This window comes from Eublepharis macularius, chromosome 15, assembly GCF_028583425.1.
Source record: "Eublepharis macularius isolate TG4126 chromosome 15, MPM_Emac_v1.0, whole genome shotgun sequence".
Classification (NCBI taxonomy): domain Eukaryota; kingdom Metazoa; phylum Chordata; class Lepidosauria; order Squamata; family Eublepharidae; genus Eublepharis; species Eublepharis macularius.
Window position 1 is genome coordinate 56,663,507 of NC_072804.1, and position 25,750 is coordinate 56,689,256.

At 50.4% G+C, this 25,750-nt stretch overlaps 1 protein-coding gene across 1 annotated transcript in view; it reads right to left on the reverse strand.

Annotated features, from left to right (window-relative positions):
* The window catches only part of DLL3 (delta like canonical Notch ligand 3), a 56,001-nt gene that overhangs the window by 16,110 nt on the left and 14,141 nt on the right, over window positions 1–25,750 (reverse strand). The window contains exons 6-7 of the mRNA XM_054998746.1: window positions 16,396–16,612; window positions 11,899–12,550 (exon numbers count right to left, since the gene is read on the reverse strand). Coding sequence (XP_054854721.1) covers window positions 11,899–12,550; window positions 16,396–16,612 — 869 coding nt within the window. The remainder of the gene's footprint in view (window positions 1–11,898; window positions 12,551–16,395; window positions 16,613–25,750) is intronic.

The following is a 25,750-nucleotide window of genomic DNA, read 5'->3' on the forward strand; positions in this document are numbered from 1 at the left end:
AAGCGGAAGGAGAAGTGGCCCAAATGATCCCTTCAAACTGGGCAAAGAGGCTGCAACATGGCAGCACGAATGTCTGTATATTGAAACAAAAGAAAACAAAATTTCACAAAAATGGGGTCTAAAATGGCTGCATCGACCTGAAGAAGATCCTGGGAAGGCACTGGAGACCTCGGGTCAGGGCTGAGCTAGACATGGCAGGGGAATCGACTCACACTTCCTTGCATGTCACATCTCAAGTGTGGGGGACTCTTGCCTTCTCTTACAACACAACGAAGCAGGCAGGTGAGAGAAGTTCAGCCTTGCCTCTTTCTCCTCTCAGCACTTGTCTTCCAGCCCAACTAAGTTCAGATGAGGCATGAGTAGAAGAAATGACAAGACCGATGAAGGCCCACAAACTGACGCTCAATCCAGACAAGACCGGGGTGCTGCTGGCCAAGGACAAAGCCGCTTGAAGATGGAGAAGTCGGCCTGTCCTGAAGGGGTGCGCTCCCCCTAAAGGAGCAGGTTCCTGGCTGGAAGATGCTGCTGGATCCTGGCTTATGGTTGCAAGTTCCAGTCTCTTTTGTGGTACCTGGCATATTCTATCACTTTGGGGTAAAAAGCCTGCTATGGTCCTTCTTTGGAAACCACGGTTTGCTCCTGGTGATCCATGCTCTGATCACACCCAGGGCCGATTCCAGATGGCCCTCCCCATCCCGAAACGCGAAATACTGCGTTTTCTCACGCGACAACGTGCAATGTTTCGGGACGGGGAGGGCCATCTGGAATCGGCCCTGGTTAGTTTACTGTAATGCGCTTTATGTGGGGGTGCCTTTGAAAACTGGCCAGAAACGTCCATGGATCCACAGTGAGGCAGACAGGCTGCCGTCACAGAAGGATACAGAGACTATATCAACCCTGTACTCCAAGGTCTACTCTTGTTGCTCATCTGTTTCTGGGCAGAATTCAAAGTGCTGGTTCTTACCTCTAATGTCCTACATGGGTTGGGATCCAGGTACTTGAAGGACCATCTCCTCCCATCCTATCAAGTCCACAAGCCCTGTTCTCCATGCCCCTTCCTACACAGGCAAAGTGGTGAGAACTAGAGACGGGGCTTTTTCAGTGGTGGCACCTCACCTATGGAATACCCGTCCCCTCAAGACCACCTGGGGGCCTACCTTACTGTCCTTAGGCACCAGTCCAAAACATTCCTTTTTACCCAGGGTTTTAACTTAGGAGTTTAATCTTATCTGTTTGATGGTCTGCTGCTGGTCTGACATCTGTTTTAGGAATATAACTTTAGCCCTTATTTTACTGTTGGTAATTCAAATGTGGTAATTCAAATTTTATTGTCTGGGTAAGCTGCCTCAAGCAGGTCTCTGGTTTAGTTTAAACCAGAGTTTAATTCTCTTTCTTTTTTTGCCCTTCCCCCAGATTAATTTTTCTGGCACTTCTCTATTAGTGGGCAAAGATAGAGGGATAAGAGTTATTCATCCATTCACAGAATCATAGAGTCCTAGAGTTGGAAGGGGTCTTACAGACCATCTAGTCCAACCCGTGCCCAATGGAGGAACAGCCTAAAGTATCCCTGACAAGTATTTGTCTAGACGCTCCTTGAAGACTGCCAGTGAGGGGGAACCCCCCACATCCCTGGGCAGCTGATTCCACTGCTGAATTACTCTTAATATGAACCAAATGGGCTGCCGGCCTGGCACAGCCCCAGATGTCCTGAAGCATGCCTTTGAAGCTGTGGCTGGATGGTTGAAACAGAGTTCGCTGAAATCACATCACATGAAAACAGAGATCCTGTATTTGAGTTGCGGGCACATGGATTTGGGACCCAAGCTTCCTGTTCTCAACAGGGTGGTACTTGTACTGGCCTTGAGAGTCAGGAGCCTGGGAGTGATCCTGGATGCTTCCTTGATAGAGTTGGGCACGAACCGTCAAAAACCCGAACTTTGTGTTCGTGGTTCGTCCTGTCTGACGAACCACAAACCATGAATTCCCACGAACTTCCCATTTTCACGAATCAGTTTGATTCGTAGTTCGTTAGATCCCGGCCTCTTACAAATGCCATGCTCACATGGAGTGTTCAGAAGGCTCTCCTCCAGCCATTCTCCAGGTTTTGTGAGGCATCTTCAAGTTATAGACCCCCCACAGCCGGAACCCCCACCGAGGGGTCCTTTGACTGCATTGCAGCACCCAACATTTACCTCACTGATGGGCCCCCAGACATAGGTTCTGTTGGCGGCCGCCCCTTCCGGTGGCAGAGGATGCCTTCACCCAGGTGGGGGAGGGGATGGAGAGACCCGTTCCCCCGGGATGGGAAAGCAGAGCAACGCTGCAATAGGTGACTGCCCCTTGTGTCAAGGAGTGGAGGATTCCTCCAACCAAACACACCCGTTGGCCGTGGCAGTGGCGGAGGTTGCCCTCCCCTGGGTCAGGGAGGGGATGGAGAGACCCATCCTCCCCGGGACAGGAAGGCAGAGCAACGAGCAACACGTGCCCACCCTCGCTTCGCAGGGCGGAGGCAACCAGAAACACCCTCTGGATTGACACGGTGGAGCCAGGAGATGCCATCCATACCTCCCCAGGCAGGACAGGATGCACAAAACAAGTTCCCCAGGTGAGGACAACAGCAGCAAAAGAGACTCAGCAGAGTGCTGCAAGATGCAGGTGACTGCCCTTCACATCGAGGAGTGGAGGCTGCCACCGACCAAACACACCCGTTGGCCGTGGCGATGGTGGAGGATGCCCTCTCCTGGGACGGGGAGGGGATGGAGAGACCCATTCCCCCCAGGACAGGAAAGCAGAGCAACACAGCGACACATGCCCGCCTTCACTTCGAAGGGTGGAGGTGACAGGAAACACCCTCTGGATGGACACGGCGAAGCTGGGAGATGCCCTCCCCAGAGTGACAGAGTGCACAAAATGAGCCACCCTACTGAGGAGACGGGGCAGTCTGGCGAACAGAGGCCCGCCCTTTGTGTTGAGGAATGGTGTTTGCCAACAAAACACACCAGACAGACCAGCTGGATGTGGTTTTCAAATTGACATCTAATGGAATCCGAAATGGGTGTGGTTTTTGATGGACACAGATGCCAATACTTCGGCAAGCAGCGGGAATAGATGTTGATGCCTGCCCCTTGTGCTGAGGAGCAGGGTGTGGACTGCCAGTGCACAACGGAACACACCATCCAGACATGGTGGTGCTGGTGAGCGCCACACACATCCTCGCAGAAGGGTTGCACAAAATAAGACCCTTGGGCACTGAACATCCACAACACCCACCAGCCAGACATGGAGACAAATATGGGTGCCCTCCACAGGACTGGGGATGGAGAGATGACCCCCCCTCCCAAACAGGGACCGCAGGGCAGCATAGCTGATTTATGGCCTGCCTCTCCTGTTGAGGATCGGAGGCTGTCACCAACAAAACCCACCAGCTGGACGTGGTGGCGGTGGAGGAGGCACCCCGCCATCTTGGGAAGGGAGAAACAAAGGCCCCCCCAAGGTGGACAGTAGGGCATCGTATCGCATTGAAGACATTACAGTTTTTGCGGAACCTGCCACACCAAACAATCAATTGTGCTGCCACCTTCCCCGATCCATGACGCCAGATGTAGGGACAAAGGTGCCCATGCGATAGAGAGACTGTGGCCATCTTTGAACCCCACCAGTTCCAATGTATTTGGCAAGATGGGGCGGGAGGGCTCCCCTGGCGAAAATGCCACGTTCAACAACAGAGCCCACCACACAGACGTGGAGTCCGTGAGGGGAGCCTGTCATCCGCGAGGCAATGGGAAAGGGGTAGAAAATCCCCCCACCCTTTCACTCGTGTGTAGCTCTTCTGTACTGTTTCGGACAGATTAACAAGTCCTTCCAGCACGAGGACATGTGGGTGGCCCGGACTCTGATGGTGGATGTATTTACTTCTGGTGCAGCAGGGCCCAAACCCACTCATCCATTCCCATTCTGTACAGGCACTTCAAGTAAGGACATTTTCCTGCGAGCAGAGAAACCCAGCCAGAGCCCAGTGGTGAATGGTCTCCTCATTCAAGAAAGGCGCTCCCATCCTACAGTCGCTCCACTGGCTACCCATTTTTTACCATGCTCAGTTCAAGGTATTAGTTATTACATACAATGTTCTTCATGGCTTTGGTCCTGCATACCTACGGGACCACCTCCCTCCCTATGTTCCTCCACGGCAGCTTTGCTCATCTGAACAGGATCTCCTGCGGGTGCCAGGTTGCACATGGGTGAAGTCAGCGGCAGCCCATACATGGGCTTTCTCTGTGGTGGCCCCTATCCTGTGGAATGACCTGCCCGAGGAAGTCAGAAGAGCCCCCACTCTCCTGGCTTTCCGTAAACGATACAAAACCGAACTATTCAAAAAGGCTTTTTACTCAAATGGGAGGGCTGTATTGTAGGGATGGGGTCTCAGATGTTTCACTAACGAGCTGGGGATCATAGACTTCATCACAATTTTTGTTTTATATATTATCGGTTGCTTTAAATACGTACTCCTATGTATAACCAGCGCTCCATGTTGTCTAATGTTAGTCCTAGAATTGATTATGTTTTGCTCCAGTATTTTTTCTACTCTGTCTTGGATCCCTGCTAATGCTATGTCTTTTAAACTTCTATCTGTATACCTTATGGCATTGTATTGAAATGTACTTGATACTGGTTGTATTAACCTCATACTATGTTATCCGCCTTGAGTCTCAGTGAGAAAGACGGACTATAAATGATGTAAATAAAAAAAATAAAAATAAGACTCGAAGGAGACAAAGTAAAAAACATGCTCAAAAGTGAAGCGGAAGGAAAAGCAAAATGTGCTGAACAGTGATAGACAAAAAAAAAATTGAAATGTGCTCCTGTGAGCCTGCATCATAGGTGTCCAGTAAGCTTGGACCTTGATCTCAAATGTTGTGGCCTGGCCACAGCCTGATGGTAGGCATGTGGAAAAGCAGAGACAAGGGTGGCTCAGAGGTCAGAAAACTCCAGTTCCAGGAAGGGTAGCCGAGCAGTAGGAGGTTGACTTTCAAGAAAGACAGCATGTCCACCAGGTCCGGGTCCAGATCGAGTGGTGGGGACGGGGGAGGTCTCCCAGGTGTGAGAAGACCTGCTCGCTCTGGACACTGGTGGGAGGGCAGGAGAGGATATTGGTGGCCACATTCTAAAGGTCTGGCCAAATAGCAGATTTTCTTGCCCAGTATTCCAGAGGGTTGGTGTTGGGTGGCTCAGCAAGGTACTCTCTGACCATCACCTCCAACGAGTCCTCTGCCACGACGGATGTGCTGACCTCACTGCTGCCAACTGCCCAGCCCACCATCAAGCACCAGAAGTGTGGTGGGTCACCGTGGGAAGAACTCTCCTGCCTGGGGACAGCCAGTACATCTTCCGCCTCCACCTCGTCCTCCATCCCTGCGCCCATACTCTCTTCCCTCTGTCCCACTTGTTGGGACTGGAACTTGTATACCAGTCTGCACAGGTACCTTACCCACTGATGGAGTTCTCTGTTTCGCATGGCTATGCTGCCTTTTATGCATGGGTCACCATGCAGACCAGTCTGTATGGCAGCTCCTTGCAGAGACGATACAAGCGGGTGGCCACGCCTGCCTGCAACCTCCCGACCAAGTCCCTGACCCTGGGGACAAGCTGGTCCTGTTGTTCCATCTCTCTGGCCAGCACCTGGTCCAGGCCATGGATCAGGGGGATGACCTAGCCCAGACTGGACTCGTACAAGCATAGGAGCTCAGTGGTCTCCTTAAATGGCCTCAGGACACGGACCATCTGAGAGAGGGCTAACCAATCCGTAGAGCTGAGGCCGAGCTCCTCTCTCCCCTGCAACGTCAATTGGTCCCCAGCTGGCCTTGATGTTGCTACCTAGCCCGAGTGCATCTGTCATGACGAGGTGCAGCTTATGTGCCAGGGAGACCAGGCCGTCAAGGAATGCCTCTTTCAGGGCCGCCAGCATGTTTCTTCCTGCATCAGTGGCCATGAAGCCTCGGACAAGCTCACCGCCAGGCGCCCACTCCCTCAATGCAGCCCTGAACATGGTGGCGATGTTCTTCCCTGAGTGGTCCTCATCCATCCCCCTGGGGCAGCGGCTGCCACCACTGGGCTGTGATGGCGAGGTAGCCATGATGACAGCCGCTCCACAAGTCTGCCATGAAGTGGATGATCTGTCCCTTTGCGCCTGACAGTGCCTTCATGACCCTTGTGCGAACACCCTGGTAGACGGTGGGCAAGACTCGCCAGCCAATGGTCCTCCGTGACAGCATTGAGAACCAGGGTGCAAAGTGACACAGCAGCCTCCGGAAGCCCACACCCTCCACGATGGACAATGGGAGCCCGTCCAGAGCAATCGTCTCCATCGCCACTCTAGTGCCTGCTGCCTGAGCCCTCCCCCTGACTCGTATGCTAGGCACTGTCACAGACCCCGAGGGGACCACCTCCCGCAGGGTAGCCTGCCTGGGCAGTGCCGGATCTAGGGTTGCCCATGCCCAGGGCAACCCTTGGCTGACTGCCTCATGCGCGCGCATGCGCGCGCGCTCCCCGCACTGTATGATGATGTTACTTTGGTGATGTCATCATGCAGGGTGGACAGAAGCAGCGTGCAGGGCTGAGAAGCCACCTGCCCCATTCGCCTCCCCGAAGGCGAATGGTGCGGGGGGCCTCGCAGCCCCCCACGCTGCTTTCGCCTGCTCCGCAGGAGAGGACAGGAGGTGGCCGGCTTGCCGGGCACCCCCTGCCCTCCAGGGCAGGCAAAAGGCAGCGCGGGGGGCTGTGAGGCTGCCTGCACTGCCGCCTGCGCGCTCCGGCAGCTGGGAGCTGCTCCCGCGCCCCCTCCCTGGTGGCACCGGGGGCAGACTACCCCCCTGCCCCCCCCAGATCCGGCCCTGTGCCTGGGCATTCCACTCCCACCCGCAGCACCTCACAGCAAGTCTTCCTGCTGGCCGTGGACTCCCATTCCTTCCCCCTTCTCTGATCTTTAGCCATCCTCACTCGCCCGCTAGGTGGTTCGCGTGGCCGAGGTGCCTCTCCAGATGCTTGCGTAGGGCAGTGGATGACAGGTGCCTAGGGTCAGTGCCCCTACGCACCAGGGCATCGCAGTGATGACACCACGCAGAGCAGTGGTCATTGTGAAGAGCTTGAAAGTGCTGCCAGAGAGATTGAATGAAACGGGGACTGGGACTTGGTGAGTCAGGAGGAGAACGAAGGATTAACTTCCGCGGCATGGAGCTGGACCAGGAAGAGGGGGTGAGGGGTGGACTGTGGTCAGAGACAGTCCCTGGAGTTTGGATTGTAGAGGGACTGGCTACAACCCCCCCCCATTCTTCCTCAGATCCCTCCTTGTCCTCTGCAAAAAGTTTAGCAATGTCCACTCCCAGCAGCGGAGAAGAGACATCTTCTGCCTCCTCCACAGCCCCATTGGGTGGATCTGCAGTTGGAGTCTCTGTTGCCCACAAGATTTCCCCCTCAGGCGGGGTGGCGATCAGCAATGGGCAACATGGACAAGCTTTGCCCTTTTCTCCCCACGACCGCCCTCGCCCAACAATACAAGCTTCATAGCGGTGCACTGAAGTGAAGAACAAAAACAAAAAACAGAGTAGTGATCACAAAGTAGAAGAGAGCCAACAGAAGAGTGGGGTTAGTAGAAAGCAAACTGAAGAGTGATGGTGTGAGGCAGCAGGTGGCTGCCCTGAGACTGGGGTGGGTGTTAAGCCCCAGAAGCACCACACAGACAATGGCCCAGGCAGGATAGATGCACAAAATAAGTTTAATCCCCCAAGGGAGGGCAGTAAAAGAAAGCGAGCTGCACCAGAGAAGCGCACTGGAGGAGAGAGAACAGAGGAAAATGCAGCAGGCGGCTGCCCTGGGACTGGGGTGGGTGTTGAGCCCCAAAAGCACCACACAGAAACCGGCCCAGGGAGGACAGATGCACAAAGGAGGGCAGAAAAGAGCAGGCAACACCAGAGAAGTGCACCAAATCCAGGGACAGCTGCCAATCAAGGTTTGTGGGCTAAGATTGGGGGCAACCAAAGGACTGCGGAATCAATTGAATGACACAAGTGTGTCTTGCTTCCCTAACAGACAATGAAGTGGACGAATCAGCAGAAAAAGTCATCAAGTTCATGGAAAATGTGGCACCCAAGAAATGCGTTTTCCCCGCAGAACGAATCGGCTGATTCGTCACGAATTTTGAGTCGTAATTCGATTCGTGCCCATCTCTACTCCTTATGGAGGCTCAGGTAGCTGCAGTTGCCCAGTCTTCTTTTTTCCATCTTCGGCAGACCAGGCAACTTGCCCCTTATCTCTCAACCCGTGACTTAACTACAGCGATTCAGGCAACGGTCACCTCTAGGTTAGACTGCTGTAACGCCGCTCTACACAGGGCTTCCCTTGAATCTGATCCGGCGGTTGCAGCTGATCCAAAATGCAGCAGTGCGTGTCATCACTGGAGTGCTGAGAAGTGCACACATTACATCGGTATTGCGCCAGCTGCATTGGTTACCAAATCAAATTCAAGGTTTGGGTATTAACCTATAAAGCCCTATGCGGACTAGGACCTGTGTATCTTCGGGACCGTCTCTCCCCATATGTGCACCAGAGGACGCTTCGATCTAGTGATAAACAGCAACTAAGGACCCCTGGCCCCAGGGAGGCCTGCCTAGCATTGACCAGAACCAGGGCCTTTTTGGTCCTAGCTCCAACCTGGTGGAACGCTCTGTCTAATGAGACCAGGGCCCAGCAGGATTTGTTATCATTCCGCTGGGCCTGTAAGACGGAGCTGTTCCGCCAAGCGTTTGGTTGCTGCTGGGAAGGGCCCCCGCCGGCCGAAATAGGGTAGAACGGGGCCCTCCCTTTAGAACATCCACCTCCGAAAAAGAAGTTTCCTTTAACTATTTTTCAGTGACAGTTGGAAATGGATTAATGAACTTTGTGCTGCTTGTGTTTGTTTTAAAAATATTTATACTGTATTTATTTTGTTTTAAATTGTGGTTGTAATTTTAATGTATATAAATGAGATCCACCCTGAGTCTCCCAGTGTGGGGAGGGCGGAATACAAATTTAAACAAATAAAATAAATAATAAAATACATAAATGTTTAGGTAGCTTCTCGGAGAATGTATGGCACTATCTCCCTTCGTAGTAGGGTAAGTGGATTGCAGAGGGTTTTGTATTCTCAGTCCCTTTGGTAGAATGTCCAGTCTTCTGCATTTTGTGAGAAAGATGATGTCTGTTCGTACCTGTGCAAGTTTTTTTACACAGTTGATGGATTTCCATTCTATATGGTTAAATCCAGATAGAGATAGATAGACAGAGATAGATCCAGATGGGTAGACATGTTAGTGTGTCTTCTTCAGATCTGAAGAAGTGACCTGTGGCTCACGAAAGCTCATACCCTACTACTAATTTTGTTAGTCTTCTAGGTGCTACTGGACTCTTGCTCTTTTCCGCTGCTACAGATAGACAAACAGGGCTACTCATCTTGATCTATCTTAACATGAAGTTTTTCCTATCATCCAGCCAGTACCTTTCCCCCTGCAGTTTAAACCCATTGTTTTGAGTCCTATCCTTTGTTACCAATAGGAACAGCTCTCTTCCCTCTCCTAAGTAACAGCCTTTTAACTATTGTCCATCCTGGACAGTATTTTAAATATTTCCATCCTGTCTCCTTAAAAAACAACAACCAAATCCTAGTAATTTTAAAGACACAGCCCACTCTGCCATAAGACTTTTAAGTGCATAGTCTAAAATTATCCAGGGCACTTATGAATAGAGAGGCAAGCTTGGGAGTCAGTTACCGGAGCCACCTGGCGTGCTGCCCTGGGAGCCAAGGGGCTGAAGCTGATTGATACAAGCCTGCAAGGAAACATTTATGCCCATAAGTCATAGATAGCCCCAGGCCGAGTTAACATGTCGCTATCTAAACAACAGACTCTGCTAATCTTCTGGACACAAGCAACAAATCCTGGTTTGCTTCTTTCTTGCCTGCTCTCCACCACCCAGCAGCAAAACATCCTCCCCGCACTGCTCTTTCTATGCCTGAGCAAGCAGAGATGCTGCTCAGCAAACTATGGCTTGTGATTTCAGGCATTGCAAGAAGCTGCAAGGCACAATTAGTGCAAACTGTTGTTAACCACGTAGCTACAAACCTTTGCTTGAAACCCCATTTTGGCACCAAGCCTGGCTGTTTGAACATTGCATTTAAGCAACACAAATAACCGGATTTGGATCAAAGCAGAGTTGATAAACCACAGTTGATCGTGCTATTTGAATTCAGCTTCAGCACCTCCTCTGTAACATGGGGATCATGGCCCTGCTTACTGGGCTCTGAAAACATTTCCGTGGCCTAGCTCCCACTGGAAACATTTAAAAATGTAATACCTGTTTTTTCTGTTCAAGGAGGACCCAAATAGAAGTACCAGCAACAGAGATATTTTAAATCATCATGATGTTTTAGCACATACTTTTTGCATCCTGTCTTAGGAATCCTCCTCTACCATCCCAAGCAAGCCTGTGGATGATTGCAACATATTTCTTTAACAGAAATATTTTATGCCTCTTCAAACAGAGCCCTGAAGACGCTGAAGACTGGCCCCTGAATGGATTGTCTTCTGGGGCAATCACATAAAAGGGACGTTACTGGAGTTTTGGAGTTGTTTCTGGAGATTACATCAGCTGTACATGAACCTGTGAGGATTTCTACATCTCAGGCGTACTGTGGTAAGCCAAGTTTTCCTCTGTCTCTGATTCAGAGGAGTTAGCTGTGTTAGTCTGTAGTTGCAAAATAGTAAAGAGTCCAGTAACACCTTTAAGACTAACCCACTTTATTCGAGCATCAGCTTTCGAGAGCCACAGCTCTCTTCGCCAGATGAGCAAAAATGTTGTCAAAATCCAATCTTACTGCTTGATATTACCAGCTTGGGTGGCGCCCAGAATTGAGAATACATCACACTGTAGCCAATGAAAGAAGGGGCTTCATGGCTCCTTCAAGATGAACAAATTTGCTCTGCCAGAAGCCTGTTGAAGGGGGCTCTGGCTCACAGAAGATTACGCAGCAATAAATGTGTTAGTCTTTAAAGGTGCAACAAGATTCCTTATTAACTGGAAAACAGTCTGCCCTGCAAACATCCCAGCCCTCACCCAGTTCTCTTTGCCCCCTCCCTTTAGATTTCTAGTCTGAATTTCCTTCAGGCAAGAGAAAAAGCATACATTGGTGATATTTAAAAGAGTGAATGTGTTTTAAGATAACTGACTGTGGATTAAAAACACAAGTATATGGGCATGCTTGTTTTCAAATTTCCTGCTACCATTCCCTATTGTATCTTTCACTGAATGTCCTAACTGTTGTTCATTGTTGTATTTTGCACAGTGAATGTCCTAGCTGTTGATTATATTGTGTTTCACTTACACTGTGTAATCCACCTTAAGTCTCAGTGAGAAAGGCAGATTATAAATAAATAAATGGAAGGGAACGGGCTTCAGGCCAAGACCTGCTTCTTGGTCTGTGGCAAAAGTCACACTTGAGGCCATTTTTCCTGTGAAGTTTGCATGATTAAGGCGGCATCTGAACTTCCCTGGGTCATAGCTGGTATCTGCTGGACCAGCGCGATCGGTTCAAAACTAAGAGTTCACCCCATAAGGGCACATTCACTGCCACGTAACACAACCATTGGGTCTGAATTTGTGAACAAAGACCATGGCAATACAGCCCGGAAAACCCACAACAACCAAAGAACATAAAACTAAGACCAGTCCCTTTCTCATCAAGATCTGTCTCCGACACCCCATCTCTTGCCATTATTGACGTCCCTCCTCCCCTTCATACCAACTTTCTAGTTACTAGAGAGGAAGAGCCCCCTCCCACACCCTAAATAACAGAGGGAACAGAAGTCCACTTACTTCTCCAGCTTCTTCTTGCAGATGGACTCACGGCCCGGATCCAGCAACTTCCTTTTGCAGTTAAACTGGTCTCCGTTGAATCGGCCATCTTTGTTTGACACCTTGAAACAGCCGGGAGAGATGAGGAAGCCATCCCTCTCCTTAAGGTTGTTGATGGTCGCCAGGTCATTACGGACACTGCTTTTCACAGCCTTGCGGCCCTGCCTCATGTGCCGGAGCACAGCTACGGCGGCGCACGCTGCAAGCACCAACGTCATAAGCCCCAGGGCAAAGGAAACTGCCAGGGCAGTGGGGAAAGGGCCCTCAGCCACCCGCTGGCTGCTAACAGGGGTGGGAACCTGGACTCTGAACTCGCAGCTTGAGCCCATGTAACCGGCCAGGCACTCGCAGACGTGGCCCGAGAAGTGAGTGTAGCAAGTGCCGCTGTTCAGGCAGGGGCTAGAGCCGCAGGCATCCATGCGGGCACTGCAGTCCTTTCCGCCGTAGCCCAGGGTGCAGGAACAGGTGTAACTGTTGGGGCCATCGACGCAGGTGCCTCCGTTGGCACACGGGTTCCCAGCACAATCATCTATGTTCAGTTCACAGCGGGAGCCAGCAAAACCGGGACGGCACTTGCAGATCGCACTGCGGCCCAGGTCCAGACAGTGTCCGCCTGGCAGAGAAAGGGGAGCGGCTTACGGAGGGCTTTCTTCCGCTTGGCTCTGAGCACTCATTTAAACTTGTCAATAGCTATCGCCTGGCTCACTGAGGCCAATAAGAAAAGCCTCCGAGTGTCTGGGCAAGGAAGCTTTCATGAATTGGAAGCAAGCTGTGTCTTATCTAGGGCTCAGACCAAGCGATAATTAAAAAATCACAGATCCAGAGGAGTTAGCCATGTTAGTCTGTAGTTGCAAAATAGTAAAGAGTCCAGTAGCACCTTTAAGATGAACAAATGTTATTGAAGCATAAGCTTTTGAGAACCGCAGTTCTCTTTGTCAGGCGCTACTGGAATCCTTACTGTTTTAAGAAGTCACAGAGCCTGGCAAACAAAACATACCAACACTCCAAACCCAAAGAACTTATTTACACTAAACACACACACAACTTTACAGAGGCCGTCGTCACACGGGCTTTTATTTAGCGCTAAAATGGCGCTATTTCCCGGCAAACACCCACCTTATTCCAACACTGTAGCGATTTTCTCTCTTCTGCTTTGTGCTTGATAGTCGCGCTATTTTGTGCCTCAGTGTGAATGCCTCACATTGATGTATTTCGCCTCGCAACGTCCTATGCCCTCCCTTCAATCCCAGAATCCATTTCTTCCTGCGACTCCCCTTTTTTAAATTTTATTATGTCCTTATAACGCCATAACGCCATAACACAATGCAAACTTTCTGCTGAAGTAAAAATGACTCAATCGCCATGGCAGAGTCTTCAGCGATGGGGATCACGTCAGACAGGGAGTTTTCTGCGGGCAAAGGGCTATTTATATAATTTCAAAGTTGGAAAAACAAAAGGGTCGTAATGTTTTGCTCTAACGGAATGTTTATATGCTGTTATTCCGTTATAGCGGAATTAAACGCCAGAATAATAAAAAAAGGGGGGGGAGGAGCTGCTTCTGCGCGGTTAGAGAGAACAGAACAGAGTGCTTCGGTGTGGACAGCTGGTGGCGCGAAGAGCCGTTAGGCGACCCAAAGAAACGTTACTGTGCCGATAACAGGTAGGACGCTATATGCTGTAAATTTAACGGAAGAGATGCCCGTGTGATGACGGCCAGAGATTCCTTTTCCCTCAGGAAAGAGTTTCACAAAGAGTAGCTAGAGCACCTGCCATTGTCCATACTTAACCACACTCACACAGTGTGTGGCTTGCTGGACATGTGCCTTTGTGGCAGAATGGGGCCTTTCCTCCCACTGGTAGACCCCGCTGTGCCTACTCCCTTTCTGCCTCTGGCCAGGCACCTGGAGTGGCCGCCTCCCTTCCCTGTCTCCGGGTATTCACTGCCACCACTGTCCCTGTACGGGGTCCTGGTTAGGCGGGACAGCCTCCTAACCCCCCTCCTCGGCTAGTGGGCCCAAGCGGTTGGGGGACTATGTGGAACAGAAGAGCTTTCTTCCGTCATCAATTCCAAAACTCTGAACTGCTAACTATACACAGGTAAATAAACAGTGAACGGAAGGACTAATAAAACAGAAACAGAAACCCCTACTCTATCTCCCTTGTGCCCTAATGAGATGTTGTGTAGGGCAGGCCCAATCCTTTGATCCTTGGGGTCACACTAGCTCTCCCCCTCCCCTCCGAGCCATCTCTCCCTCCCCTCTCCAGCCACCAACTGTCCACTTCCAACTCCCCTCCGTCAACTGACTTGCTCTCCCTCCAATCACATTCCACTCCAGAACTCACCCCTCCCCTCTGCAGCCCATAGAAAGGGAACTCCAGAAACCACAAGGGCGTTTCTCCTGGAAGCCTTACATTTTACCACTGCCAGTTTGGTATTAAATTCTTTTCCAGAAAATCTAGTAGGGCTTTTATACTGTGCTCTGTAACATAAAGGCATATGGTGGTCACCTCAGGCCCTGGATTTAGACTGGCAGCCATCTCCAGCCAGCCAGCTGCTTCTTACCCCCCACCAGGTGCTGCCCCCACTGCACACTTCAGATCCAGAGAGGAAACAGTGTTCCTTCTCCCCTCCCAGCCCTCTTTAGAAGCAGCACCTCTAGTTGCACGTGCCAGTTCCTGAATTCTCACAAGTTTCTTCCTTCGTGGCAGTTCAGACACTGTGGACTGCCTGTTGCCAGGAAGGACAAAACGTTGGGCAAACACTGTGAAGAGGAAGGAATCTTGTGAGATTTGGGAAATCTCAGCATTACCAACCGCCAAAGCTAGAAGTTCTCTTGGAATTAAAACTGATCTCCAGACTATAGAGATCAGTTCTCCTGGAAGAAATGGCAGCTTCGGAGGATGGACTCTATGGTATGCCATAGAGCCTGGAAGAAACACAAGCCTAGAGTGACATCAGATTACCACAGAGCTCCCTCCCTGTCCCAAACTCCACCATTCCCATGCATGGTCCCCTCCAGGAATATCCCAGGCTGGAGTTGGCAACCCTACCTATAGGGCACAGCACAGGCAATGAAGAGGGGGGTGGTGCATGTAGAGGAGGATCTGAGAGGAATTTCACCTAGAATTTATGGCACACCATCAAATCTGCCCTCCAAAACTGCCACCCCATCCAGGGGAACTGATCTATGTAGTCTCTGGACATCAGTTGTAATTCTGGGAGAACTCCAGGCCCCACCTGGAGGGAGGCAACCCTTCCACAAGAGAGAAAATTTGAGTTGCGGGGGGTGGGTGGGGGTGGGGGTGGCAAAACAGCCAGAGGCAAAGCCTCGCTGGAGCCAAGTGCTTTTCAGCTGCTGCTCATGGGAACGACCATTGTTTGGGAAGTTGGGTTGGAAAGAGGAAGCAGGTGTGCAATCTACTTGCTTTTCTCTCTGGTTATAAACATGCATGTTTCCAGGGTCCAAAGATAGCTTCCAAGGTCCCTCTGGATGAGACAATGGCAGGACTGGGGAAATAGTTTGCAAAACAAATCCAGAACGGGGGCTGTGGGCTACAGCCTGGGCCGGAGGCTGCGTTTAGGGAGAGCGGGGGCTTTGAGGCCAGGACTTTGGACCCTGCTCCAAAAAGCCTCCCCAGCTGATTAGTTGCACTCAGGCCTTGGCATTTTGAATGGGTGGTAAGAGGAGTGTGTGCAAGAGGAGGCTCTGTGGGCACAGGTGTAGGCAGCCCCAGAAGCAGCAGGCACGTGGCACACCCCGCCCATCTCAGGGAATTTTATCCTCTGCTTCCTCCAAGGGGCTCAGGGTTCTCTAGCCCCCATTTTGTGGTCTGTCTCCAAATTAGGCTGCCACCACCCACATGCCAGCAGTGGAAGCTCCATCCCAGTCTGGACCTTAACTGAAGGGCCAGGTGGAGACCAGGGGTTCTCCCTGCTTGACAACAGCCATGAAGACTACAGTTTCAATCCCTCTACGTCCTTCCTCTGCCCTCTGGGGATGCAACGTTGCACATCCATTGCCTGAAGGCAGGGATGGGCCAGAGGACGTATTCAGCCGGAGCGCCCTGCCTCTTCAAAGCTGTCTTGTTGCATACTTCTACGTGCTGACACACTCTGTGCGCCAGGCATCTCTGATTTAGCACAACCGTGATTGCAAAACTCACAGTAAGTGCCAGCTTGGATCTTTTGGGTGTGCTGTCATCAGCAGAACAGATCTACAGGATCCAACTAACTGGATTCAAGCTTCTTGCACCAGAAGAAAAATGCCACTGTCAGAGGGGAGACTTAAGATCCAAGCCATTTTGTTCCCTTAGCTGTGCCTTTCATCGAGGGAAGGTTAGAAATTAAATTGCCACATCATGATATTCATAGCACAGACCAGAACACTGACTGCCATTTTCTCAGATATCAACCAAATATCCCCTAGGGATGGGGGGAGAGGGGGGGGCATGACTCACCGTTCAAACAGGGGTTGTTACTGCATCGGTCGATCTTTCTCTCGCAGTTGGACCCGTGGTAGCTCACTGGGCAGCGGCAAGTGTAGCCGCCTGAGCGCTTCTCTGCACAGGTCCCACCATTGAAGCACGGCCCGTCGGCACAGGTCATGGCGCTGACTTCACAGTTCTTGCCATAGAAGCCTTGCGGGCAGGCGCACTTGTAGTTGTTCTCCAAGTCCTGTAAGAGAGCAAGAGGCCATCACACAATCAGGACTTCCTACTTGGGATGAAAGAGACAGAGGCATCGCCTAGTGGGGATTTCTCATGCGCAAGCCTCACTAAAAATAATTGGGAGCCGAGAAATTCCTCTTCATTTGAGTGAAGCTTCTGCAGAAGGCATCCAGTTTGGTGTGTTGGTGAAGAGCGGCAGGACTCTGATCTGGAGAGCCGGGTTTGATTCCCCACTCCTCCACTTGGAGCCAGCTGGGTGACCTTGGGTCAGTCACAGCTCTCTCAGAGCTCTTTCAAAGGGTGATTGTTGTGGGGATAACATACTTTGTAAAACGCTCTGAGTGGGTGTTAAGTTGTCCTGAAGGGCAGTACATAGATTATTAAGAACCACTGTTGATCTGCCAGTTATCTATCACAGTCTTGCAGGTAAACTATATGTAAAACTACGCGAGTCATTCTTTGGCTTCATCAAGCAGCTCACCTTTTGAAAACCTTACCTTAAAAATGCTCATGCATGGACTGAAGCAAACGGCACTCCCTCCCCCCGCCCCCCATATTTGCAACAAGCCGAAGTCTTACAAGATTTGGTTTGGCTGAGCAACTCAGCTCTTGCAAAGCTCACCTCAACTGCCAATGTTTTTGTCTTAAGAAACATCCGGAGCTCTTTAGTGGAAGTGAATGCAAACAAAAACAAGCTACAGGTTGCCTTTAAACATGAGAGGATTTAACAATTTGCCTCAATATGGGAAGGCTATTACCTGAAGAGATCACGTTCAGGTGCCCTGGAGCAGAAGCCCTGTCTGATGGCAAAGTTGTTTATCTAACACATTATTTACCTCGCCTTTCCTCCAAGGATCTTGGAGGCTTACCAACTTCAAGGTGGGGGCCTAGAGTTTTCACAGAATGAAAATGGATCTCTATAGACTACAGAGGTCCGTTCTCCTGGAGAAAACAGCAACTTCAGAGGGCAGCCTCTAGGCCTTCACATCCTCCCCAACTTCCACCCTTTCCAGGAATCTTCCCAAGCCCCAGGTTTCGCCTGGGGCGAATATGCTCCACCACCATATTCTCACACTAAGCCTGCCAAGTAGGCCAGGATGAGAGGGACTGGCCTGAAGTCACCAAAGGCATTCCAGGCCGGAGTAGGGACTTGAACCGGATTTTCCCAGGTCCTAGTCGGACATTCTGACCCCTAAACTACACGGGCTCATTGACGAACTCCTGCAAATTAAATCACAACGCTATCGTTGCCAGCAACCCAGTCGTGTACACCCGTAAACCAATAGAAGTTTATGATACTTGGAGGTAATCTTAAAACTAGGATCACAAAAAACAGCATTAGTCTCTCATTAAAAACTTTTTCTTTTGCATAGGAAACTGCTGATTTATGGACCTTCTGACAGTTCAGAGATTAGCATTTGCTAGAAAAGCATATCTCTTGAGTTCACGCAGAATACTGGCTTCTCACCCTGTGGGCAGCTGGCATTTAGATGTGTGGGATGCCCCAGCCAGTTTTATCTTTGTCACCTGTGTGGAGCTCATTTGGTGTCAAGCCAACAGACTGCATCAAGGTCCTTCCTAGGGGGCTGTCACGGGGACTCCAGGCCTGCCAGAGGTATTCATTCCATAGGGAATCCCATAATTATTTTCTGAAAGCAGGGCGGTGCCGCTTTGGATCTGAAAACTGCCGCCTCCAAAGCTCTGGAGTATTAGGGAGGGGGGGAAGGGTGCTGGTTGCAAAGATTTGACAGCAAGGCAGGAACTCTGCACATGCCCAGACTTTTCCAACCTTATTACAGGGCTGAGCCCTGTTGTTCAATGCATATGCAAAGGGACGAGACCTGCTGGCTCTTCACTCCGATTGCACCAAAATATGCCAAGTAATGGCACTGTATAGATAGCAATCCCACAGCGACCTATTTTAGCAGCCACTGTTGGGGTTGGAACAAACGTTTGCTTTTAAATAATTTCAATTTATACACTGCCCTTCAGGATGACTTAACACCCAGAGTGATTTACTGTCATTATTATCCCCACAGCAAAACACCCTGTGAGGTGGGTGGGGCTGAGAGAGCACTGAGAGAGCTGTGACTGACCCAAGGTCCCCCAGCTGGCTTCAAGTGGAGGAGTGAGGAATCAAACCCGGCTCTCCAGATTAGAGTCCCGCGCTCTTAACCACTACACCAAACTGGCTAAAATATCTTTCATGCGAGCAGTTGGTAACTAGAAGGTAATAGCACATGTACCTTTTGCTGTCATCAGAAAGGAGGGGGGAGTCATGTAAACCAAGTGGGATTAGTGTTTGAACCAAGGATGATTTTGGATTTCTCACCCATGATGCTCACACACCCAGTTTGAGTCTCCTTTTCCCCTGAACATATCTAACTTAGGCATCTTTATTTTCACACCATTTTCCCCATTAAATTTATATCATTAATTTTATCACGTAGAATTTATGGCCCAGAAGCAAACAAGGAATTGGGTTCCCCATCAACAAAGACAGGTAAAGTGAAGAGACTGGCAGCAGTGACACTGAGGAACTAAAAGGGGGCTTTTGGGGGGGGGGTACATCCCTAGTTCTAAACTACACCAGAGAAGAGGTTGGGTTAAAAAAAATGGGACAAACATAGCCGTGGGGAGATGGCGCATTTGCTGTATTTCAGGGACAGCAGCACCAAATGGGTTTAAAGTAGAGGGTACTGAATGCCCTTTCTGTATAATCAGCATGAGTTATGCTAAGACGCCAGGCCAAGGCCAAATACAATTAGGCAGGCAGCTCTCTCCCAGGGTTTGTTGACACCACTGAAACCAAGCTTCATGTGAAGCCTTCCCCACTAAGTGGCAGATGAAGGTCAGCAACCAGCAGGCCTGGAGCCAAGCCTGACCTCGCCCACATACCAGCCCACCATGCTTCTGACTTCAAGAGAGGAAGAAGGGACAGAACGGGGTGGGGAGGAAAGAAAGCAGCGTTCACTGGCAAGAGGAGGGACCATGCTTTTGTGCCAGAGCGCTCCCATCTTTTCTCCTCGCTTTTCCGAGCTGAAATGATTGAAGGAGGTCAGGATGGAGCAGAATATACCAATTCTCATTTCAAAGGTTTTCAGATGGGAGCTTTGGGAAGGGACCAGCACCAAGTCTTTCTAGCCAGTGGGAGGGGACTTGGCTTACTCCTTTCTGCCCCAAGTGACTGCAGTTGGCAAATTCTGCTGGTGCAGCATCGCTATAAAATAGCTTAAGTGGCCAGATGGTGCGAAGAAGTGAAACAGGCTTTAGTGCCAATAGAGTGTGGGAGAGGTCTTTGAAGAAAGAGCATCAACTACTGGTGGAAAGCTGAGGAAAAAGAAACATGACCACGTGTACCTGTTTTGGAACCTACCCAAGGAAGGATGGCTGTGCTCCCATTGCTCTCCCTGTGACATGGTTGCATGGTGCCAGGTGCAAGAAACACAGCCTCGAGCTAAACAGCAAGCCCCCTTCGATAGTTTAGACAAGCAAACCAGAAGCCCAGCTGCAAAGCCTCAACGATTGGGGCCTCTGCAGTCCTCCCAACCCACCACATGACTGGTGGGAAGCCAGCCCCAGCTACAGTGCCCTACGCATGCTCTCTGTAGAACAAAACAGCCCTTGACACCCACCCGCCCCAAACAATCAGGACATGATCTACCACATTTATGCAACTAAAGCAATGGCCTTCAACTCTGCTGTAGTCAGCGTATACTTACTGCGGAGTACATCCCACTGTCCTTACTCGGTTCTCTTATTGGGTAAAAATGTAGGGGGTCATGGTAAATATTTCTCATGATAAACCCTACGTGATTCTCTCCTAACCCAAAGCCTATGAAATCCCCATGTTAGTCTGCAGTTGCAAAATAGTAAGAGTCCAGTAGCACCTTTAAGACTAACCAACTTTATTGTAGCATAAGCTTTCATTAGATGCATCTGACAAAGAGAGCTGTGGTTCTCAAAAGCTTATGCTACAATACAGTTGGTTAGTCTTAAACAGGGCTTTTTTTCTGGGAAAAGAGGTGGTGGAACTCAGTGGGCTGCCCTTGGAGAAAACGGCCACATGGTACTCCCCTCTGTCTGGAGATCAGGGGGCGGGGCCACCAACCATGTGACCATTTTCAAGAGGTTCCGGAACTCCGTTCCCCCGCCTTCCAGCTGAAAAAAAGCCCTGGTCTTAAAGGTGCTACTGGACTCCACTGTAATCATGACATCCTTGAACGCTAGGTCTAGGCAAAGCCCTGTTCCTCAACATGGGGAAGCATCAGTCCTCCCACAATCCTCCCATCATCTCCCCTTCTGTATCTGGCAGCAGACAGTACTTAGTACCCGTAGATAACCCCTTTTGACCACTGACCTCATGACTCTCGGCACACCTTTACACTTGGCCATAATAAAACTGTCTACTTTCTCCTCTGTATTCATGTTTTCCTGCCAAGGTCTCCCCAGTTTGAGAACTTTCGCCATTTGTCCCGCACCCACAACAGCTTTTTTGGGTAAACTTTCCCCTCGGTCCCCGACTCAATCCATTCTGAAGATTTGACACCATAGGTCTCTGCCTCCTAAGATGCAGCATGTCCCATCCTGCCTGATTGTCTCATTGGGTCACTTCTGGACTCTTGCAGCGACCCCTTTGCTAGCTGACGAGCTCCCCACTTCCAGCCTCTTGCTTCAGTTCTCCATGCGGGGGCTTGTCCAAAAGCGTCCTCTTCCCACCAGCAATCCCAATTCTCGTTTCCTTCACCTTCGCTGCCTTCCGTATCCTTATATATTCACCACTGCAGAGACTCGCATCCCGGTATTTACCTTCTTTCTTCACTTCCCTTGCTGTGCAGGCTCCAGTCCTCTTTGGACAATGTCCATCTTCTATTGCAAAAGTTGCACCTTAAAGAACACTCCTTGAAGCTTGCCTGCTTTCATTTTCCACTGAATTCAACTTCTCTCCTTCTGCTCAGCTGAGTTTAGCTTCACCCCCCTCCCATACACAAAAACACACTTTTTATTTTGTGGGGCTCTCTCTGCCCGTGCTAAATCGCAGACCTGTCGTGCGTACGTGTCATACCCATGGCATCTCCCTACTTAAGAGCATAATCAATGGGCAGGAGGCATATTTAATTAGAGCACCCCTCCTTTAAGAAGTCAAGACATTTAAATTACGAAAGAAACCAGGCTATGTGCTTTCCTGTGAGGACAGAGTCCGGCAGATCTCTTGTTGATGAGATGGCCCTTGAGAGCAGGACACAGGCAACCCGAACAGCAGAGGAATGTGTGAATCAACTTCACTGAAGAACATGGGGGCCACTACACCATTCATAAAATAGCTGAAGGACTTCATTTTTCAAAAATGACCAATGCAGGCAGAGGGCACTAAACCTTGCCCTGGAAACTTGCCTGCCTGTCTCTTTCAGAGCTTGGTTGGAAGAAAAGCAAGGGGGCTGGGAGAGGAAGAGGAGGGGGCCAGGGGCAAAGCAGGATGGCTCCCCCCCCCACTCACCCATTTTGTTTTATTAATTAGATGGCTGGGTACACCCCACTTCATGTGTGCAAGCAGGGCAAACGGGGGTCTGCCACCTTCACATTAAGGCAACAAGAAAATTCTTGTGGCTTGTTAAAAGCTCAAATGTGGAAACGTGTGTATGAAGCAAGCCCTTGTGTTCTTCTTGGAAAAGTCTGTACCGTCTCAGGAATGAAGGTCTAGTTGCTGGGGAAGGCACTGCCGGGAGCAATGATGAGTTTTATTCTCTCCTTTCACCACCCCCGCCCAGGCACAGGGAGGTAGGGAGCTCGGACCTTCAACCAAGGTGCAGAAGGGATATTTTTGGAGAGTGCTGCTCCCCTCTCCTGCCAAGTGGGAACAGTAAAGAGCAAATCAAGCGTTCCTGTTAAAACCAGTATGACCCTCACCCCTCTCAACTCAGCAACAGTGGATTTCTTCCTGTTACCTTAAGCTCCGCTATCTTCCTTATCCCCCCATCTGAACGTGAGACGCATTCCAGAGAGGCAGCCCTCCAATGACCTTGCAGAATGTCCGGAGATCCAGGGCAGGAGAACCCCTAGACTGGGCTTGAGTTTGCCAGCTGGTCCACCACACCGAGCAATAAATCAGGACATGGGCAGTTCAGACCCCAGCTCAGATCCCAGAATCCCTTAGGGGAGTCATTCCGTCTCAGCCCCGTCCCCATCCATTTATACACCAAGGGGATAATACAGACTTACCTGATAGAATTGCAGTAAATTATCTTAACGATTTTTGCACGAAACACTGCAAACAGCCCGAAGAGCTAGACATGCTAACTTTTCTTTGAAAGACAAACTATCATGCAATTCTCTGTTGCAAATGGCTTTTGATATTGCACGTACGGATGAAGGAAAGAATAGCTGTTTGAGAACAGAAGCCCTGGGAACAGAGAACTTCTAGCTGCGTGGGGTTTTTTTCAGATGAAAAATGGGTTAGACTTGATGTTGCTAGTTCAGAGTTTCCCACTAGATGGCACGCTTCACTAAAACATTCACCAAAATCCCTGGATCATAATAAGACCACAACCAGAGCTTAATTTATATTGCAGCCTGTTTACCCCCACCCCCACCCCATATAGCCACAAGGGACGATCCAGGACAAACAGAGGCTAGTAAGACTTTCTGTACAGTTTCAAGGCGTGTCAAAACATTTGGTCTCGGGGAGGGCCAATTTAAAGTACTGCACGCTTAGTCAATACCTGGGACATTTTAGGATGCGGAAGAACGTAGCACTCGGTGTACAAGGACGCCAGGAACAGAGTGGTGGGAGAATCACAGCCCTATCCTTCCCCCACCCAAGCAACTCCCCGGGTAATTGCTGAAACCTGCTGATTTGGGCACTTCCCTCGGACTTAAGCCCAGTTGAGACCTGGTCCACCCCACAAGGTCAGAAAAGGGCATTGCATTACGGTTCCTTCATTCAGCACCTTAGCACAGCCCTAGACATGCAGGAAGCAGTGTGGGGCAGGTGTCTTGCGGTCTGGGGGAGGGGGGGCTCGGTAGCCTGGACAGAACCTGCTTAATCCATGTGCATCATGCCGACACGAGGGGGAAGGGGGCAGCACCCAGGAGTGACACGTGAGGTAGATTTTTGTACATTTTTGAAGTTTCAGGAACAGTTTTAGGTTTCAGTTTAAACCACCACCATTTAAAGCCAGCCTGGAGAGGAATTAAAGCAGTGTGCCCTTTTTTGGTCCTCCTCCATCACAGAAACTAGTCCAGGGGACTGTATTTCCCGTTTCCTTTTCCTCCATCTTTCCTCTCTCTCTAGGGGATACAGCCTCCTTGGGGCAGAGACCTATGTTTTGGGCTCTATTTAGTTGATGCTGAGATAACGCTATACACAAAGTGGCATCACCCAAGATCTTCCAAGGGACAACAGCAAGAGGGGGAAAGCAAAATACCTGTCCTCATTGACAGGCCAGCCACGAGGGGGCCCAGACCAAGGCTCTCACTGCCCCACCCCCCGATGCTCCATTAGTGCAGAGGGGCCGCTCTTAACTCCCCAAACACTCTTCCCAGGCCTCCCAGAACTTTGTATCCCGCCCCCCCCCGCCCTGTTAACAGACAAACCAGAAAAAGTAAACCAAGGATGAACATTTTGCACACGGAAAAGAATGACACGAATAAAGGCCGAACATGCCACTCTCCCTCCCATCTGCTTCTGCTCTTGATCAGTTTCATTTAAGCATGTTAAAAACCATTTTCTTGCTTGCATATGGGCTCCTAAATAAAGCTGTCGCTGGCAGTAACCTGGCCAGAGCCCGTTGGGTAGCGCAATCCCAAGTGCTCCTGGCAAGAGCAGCTCTGCCAGGCTGGGGGGGGGGGGGGCAGAGCAAGGGTGGGGGAGGCTATTGGGCCTGGCACACAAGCAAGCCAGAGGCCTGTGGCTCCACTCACACGCAGCCAATCGCATTTGCTCAGCACAGCGTGCTCTTGGGCATCTTTCCTGTAGGGCTTGCGCGGCAGACCTTCCCTGTGGATTATGCCCAAGAGTCAGACCTCTTCACTTCTTTCTGTTGCTCTAAATGAGCCCCAAAACCTGCAGCCTGAAGTGACCGCCTCCAGGTTAGGCCCGAGACTGCTTGCAAGGACTGGGAGCCTTTACAGGGGGGAGTGAAACGACGCCATGCTCAAAAGATGGTCGCTGCTTTCATGACAGATCCGCACAACAGTAATTTACCTACATCAGCACAGGCCCACCACTAGGCTACTCCCCCTCCCCTTCTCTGTCACACGTTGTCCTGGGTGGACTCTGTGATTCCTCAGTCCACTTCTGTGCTCTGCTTTGGGTGCCGTTTTCCCAAGCATAATTAAGCAAGCTTTAAAACAAAAGGTAGATAATTATGGCACCTGGTGTTGCAGAATTCTTAGTGTCACTTGCCATTGGTGCTTGAGCGGCTGGTTCAGGGCCGGGGGCATTTGCATACCAACCCAGAAGGAAGAGGACATGGCTAAGGAACTCCCTGGTTTATGAAGCACTGCTGGGGCCCCACAGAACCAGGCACAACATGCGATACTAGGGGAAGAAGAGTGTCTTGAGAACCGCAGCTTCTGTTCACTCAACACAGCTGAAGAAAGGATGAGTTTCTAGTCCTCAACCCCAGAAACGAGTTTGAAAGTGTGCGGGTGGTACCCACTAAAACTCTGGCGGCACAGGAGTCTTAGTCAGAAAGGGAAGCTGCAGTGGGTCACCAGGTTCCATAGCCCTCCAGTGGTTAAAAATGTGCAGAATGCAGGCTTCTTCCTGGATGCTGCTTTTCTTAGGACATAACCACCCTGGGAGCCTTGAGCAAGCCACATCTAGAAGTGGTTTGTGTACATTGCCAATTAAAACAAGCCTGTAACTTCTTAAGATGCTACAGCTCTGCATCTCCAGTAAAGTAAGCTTGCAAGGGTGCTGGGACTTGGACCCCCCCCCCAATTCCCACTGGATAGCATTGTGTTTTCCAGAGGGGAAGCTGTCCTCTCCACTGGAGCAGACACATCCTGGAAATAATTGTGGGGGTAGCCATGAGAACTAGCATCTTGTGCTCCTGTTTAAGAGAGAAGCCTGCATTTTGGCATTCTAAGTTTTAGCTCTTAAAAATGAGAAAAGCAAAGGCATCGAGCCAACCAAGAGCCA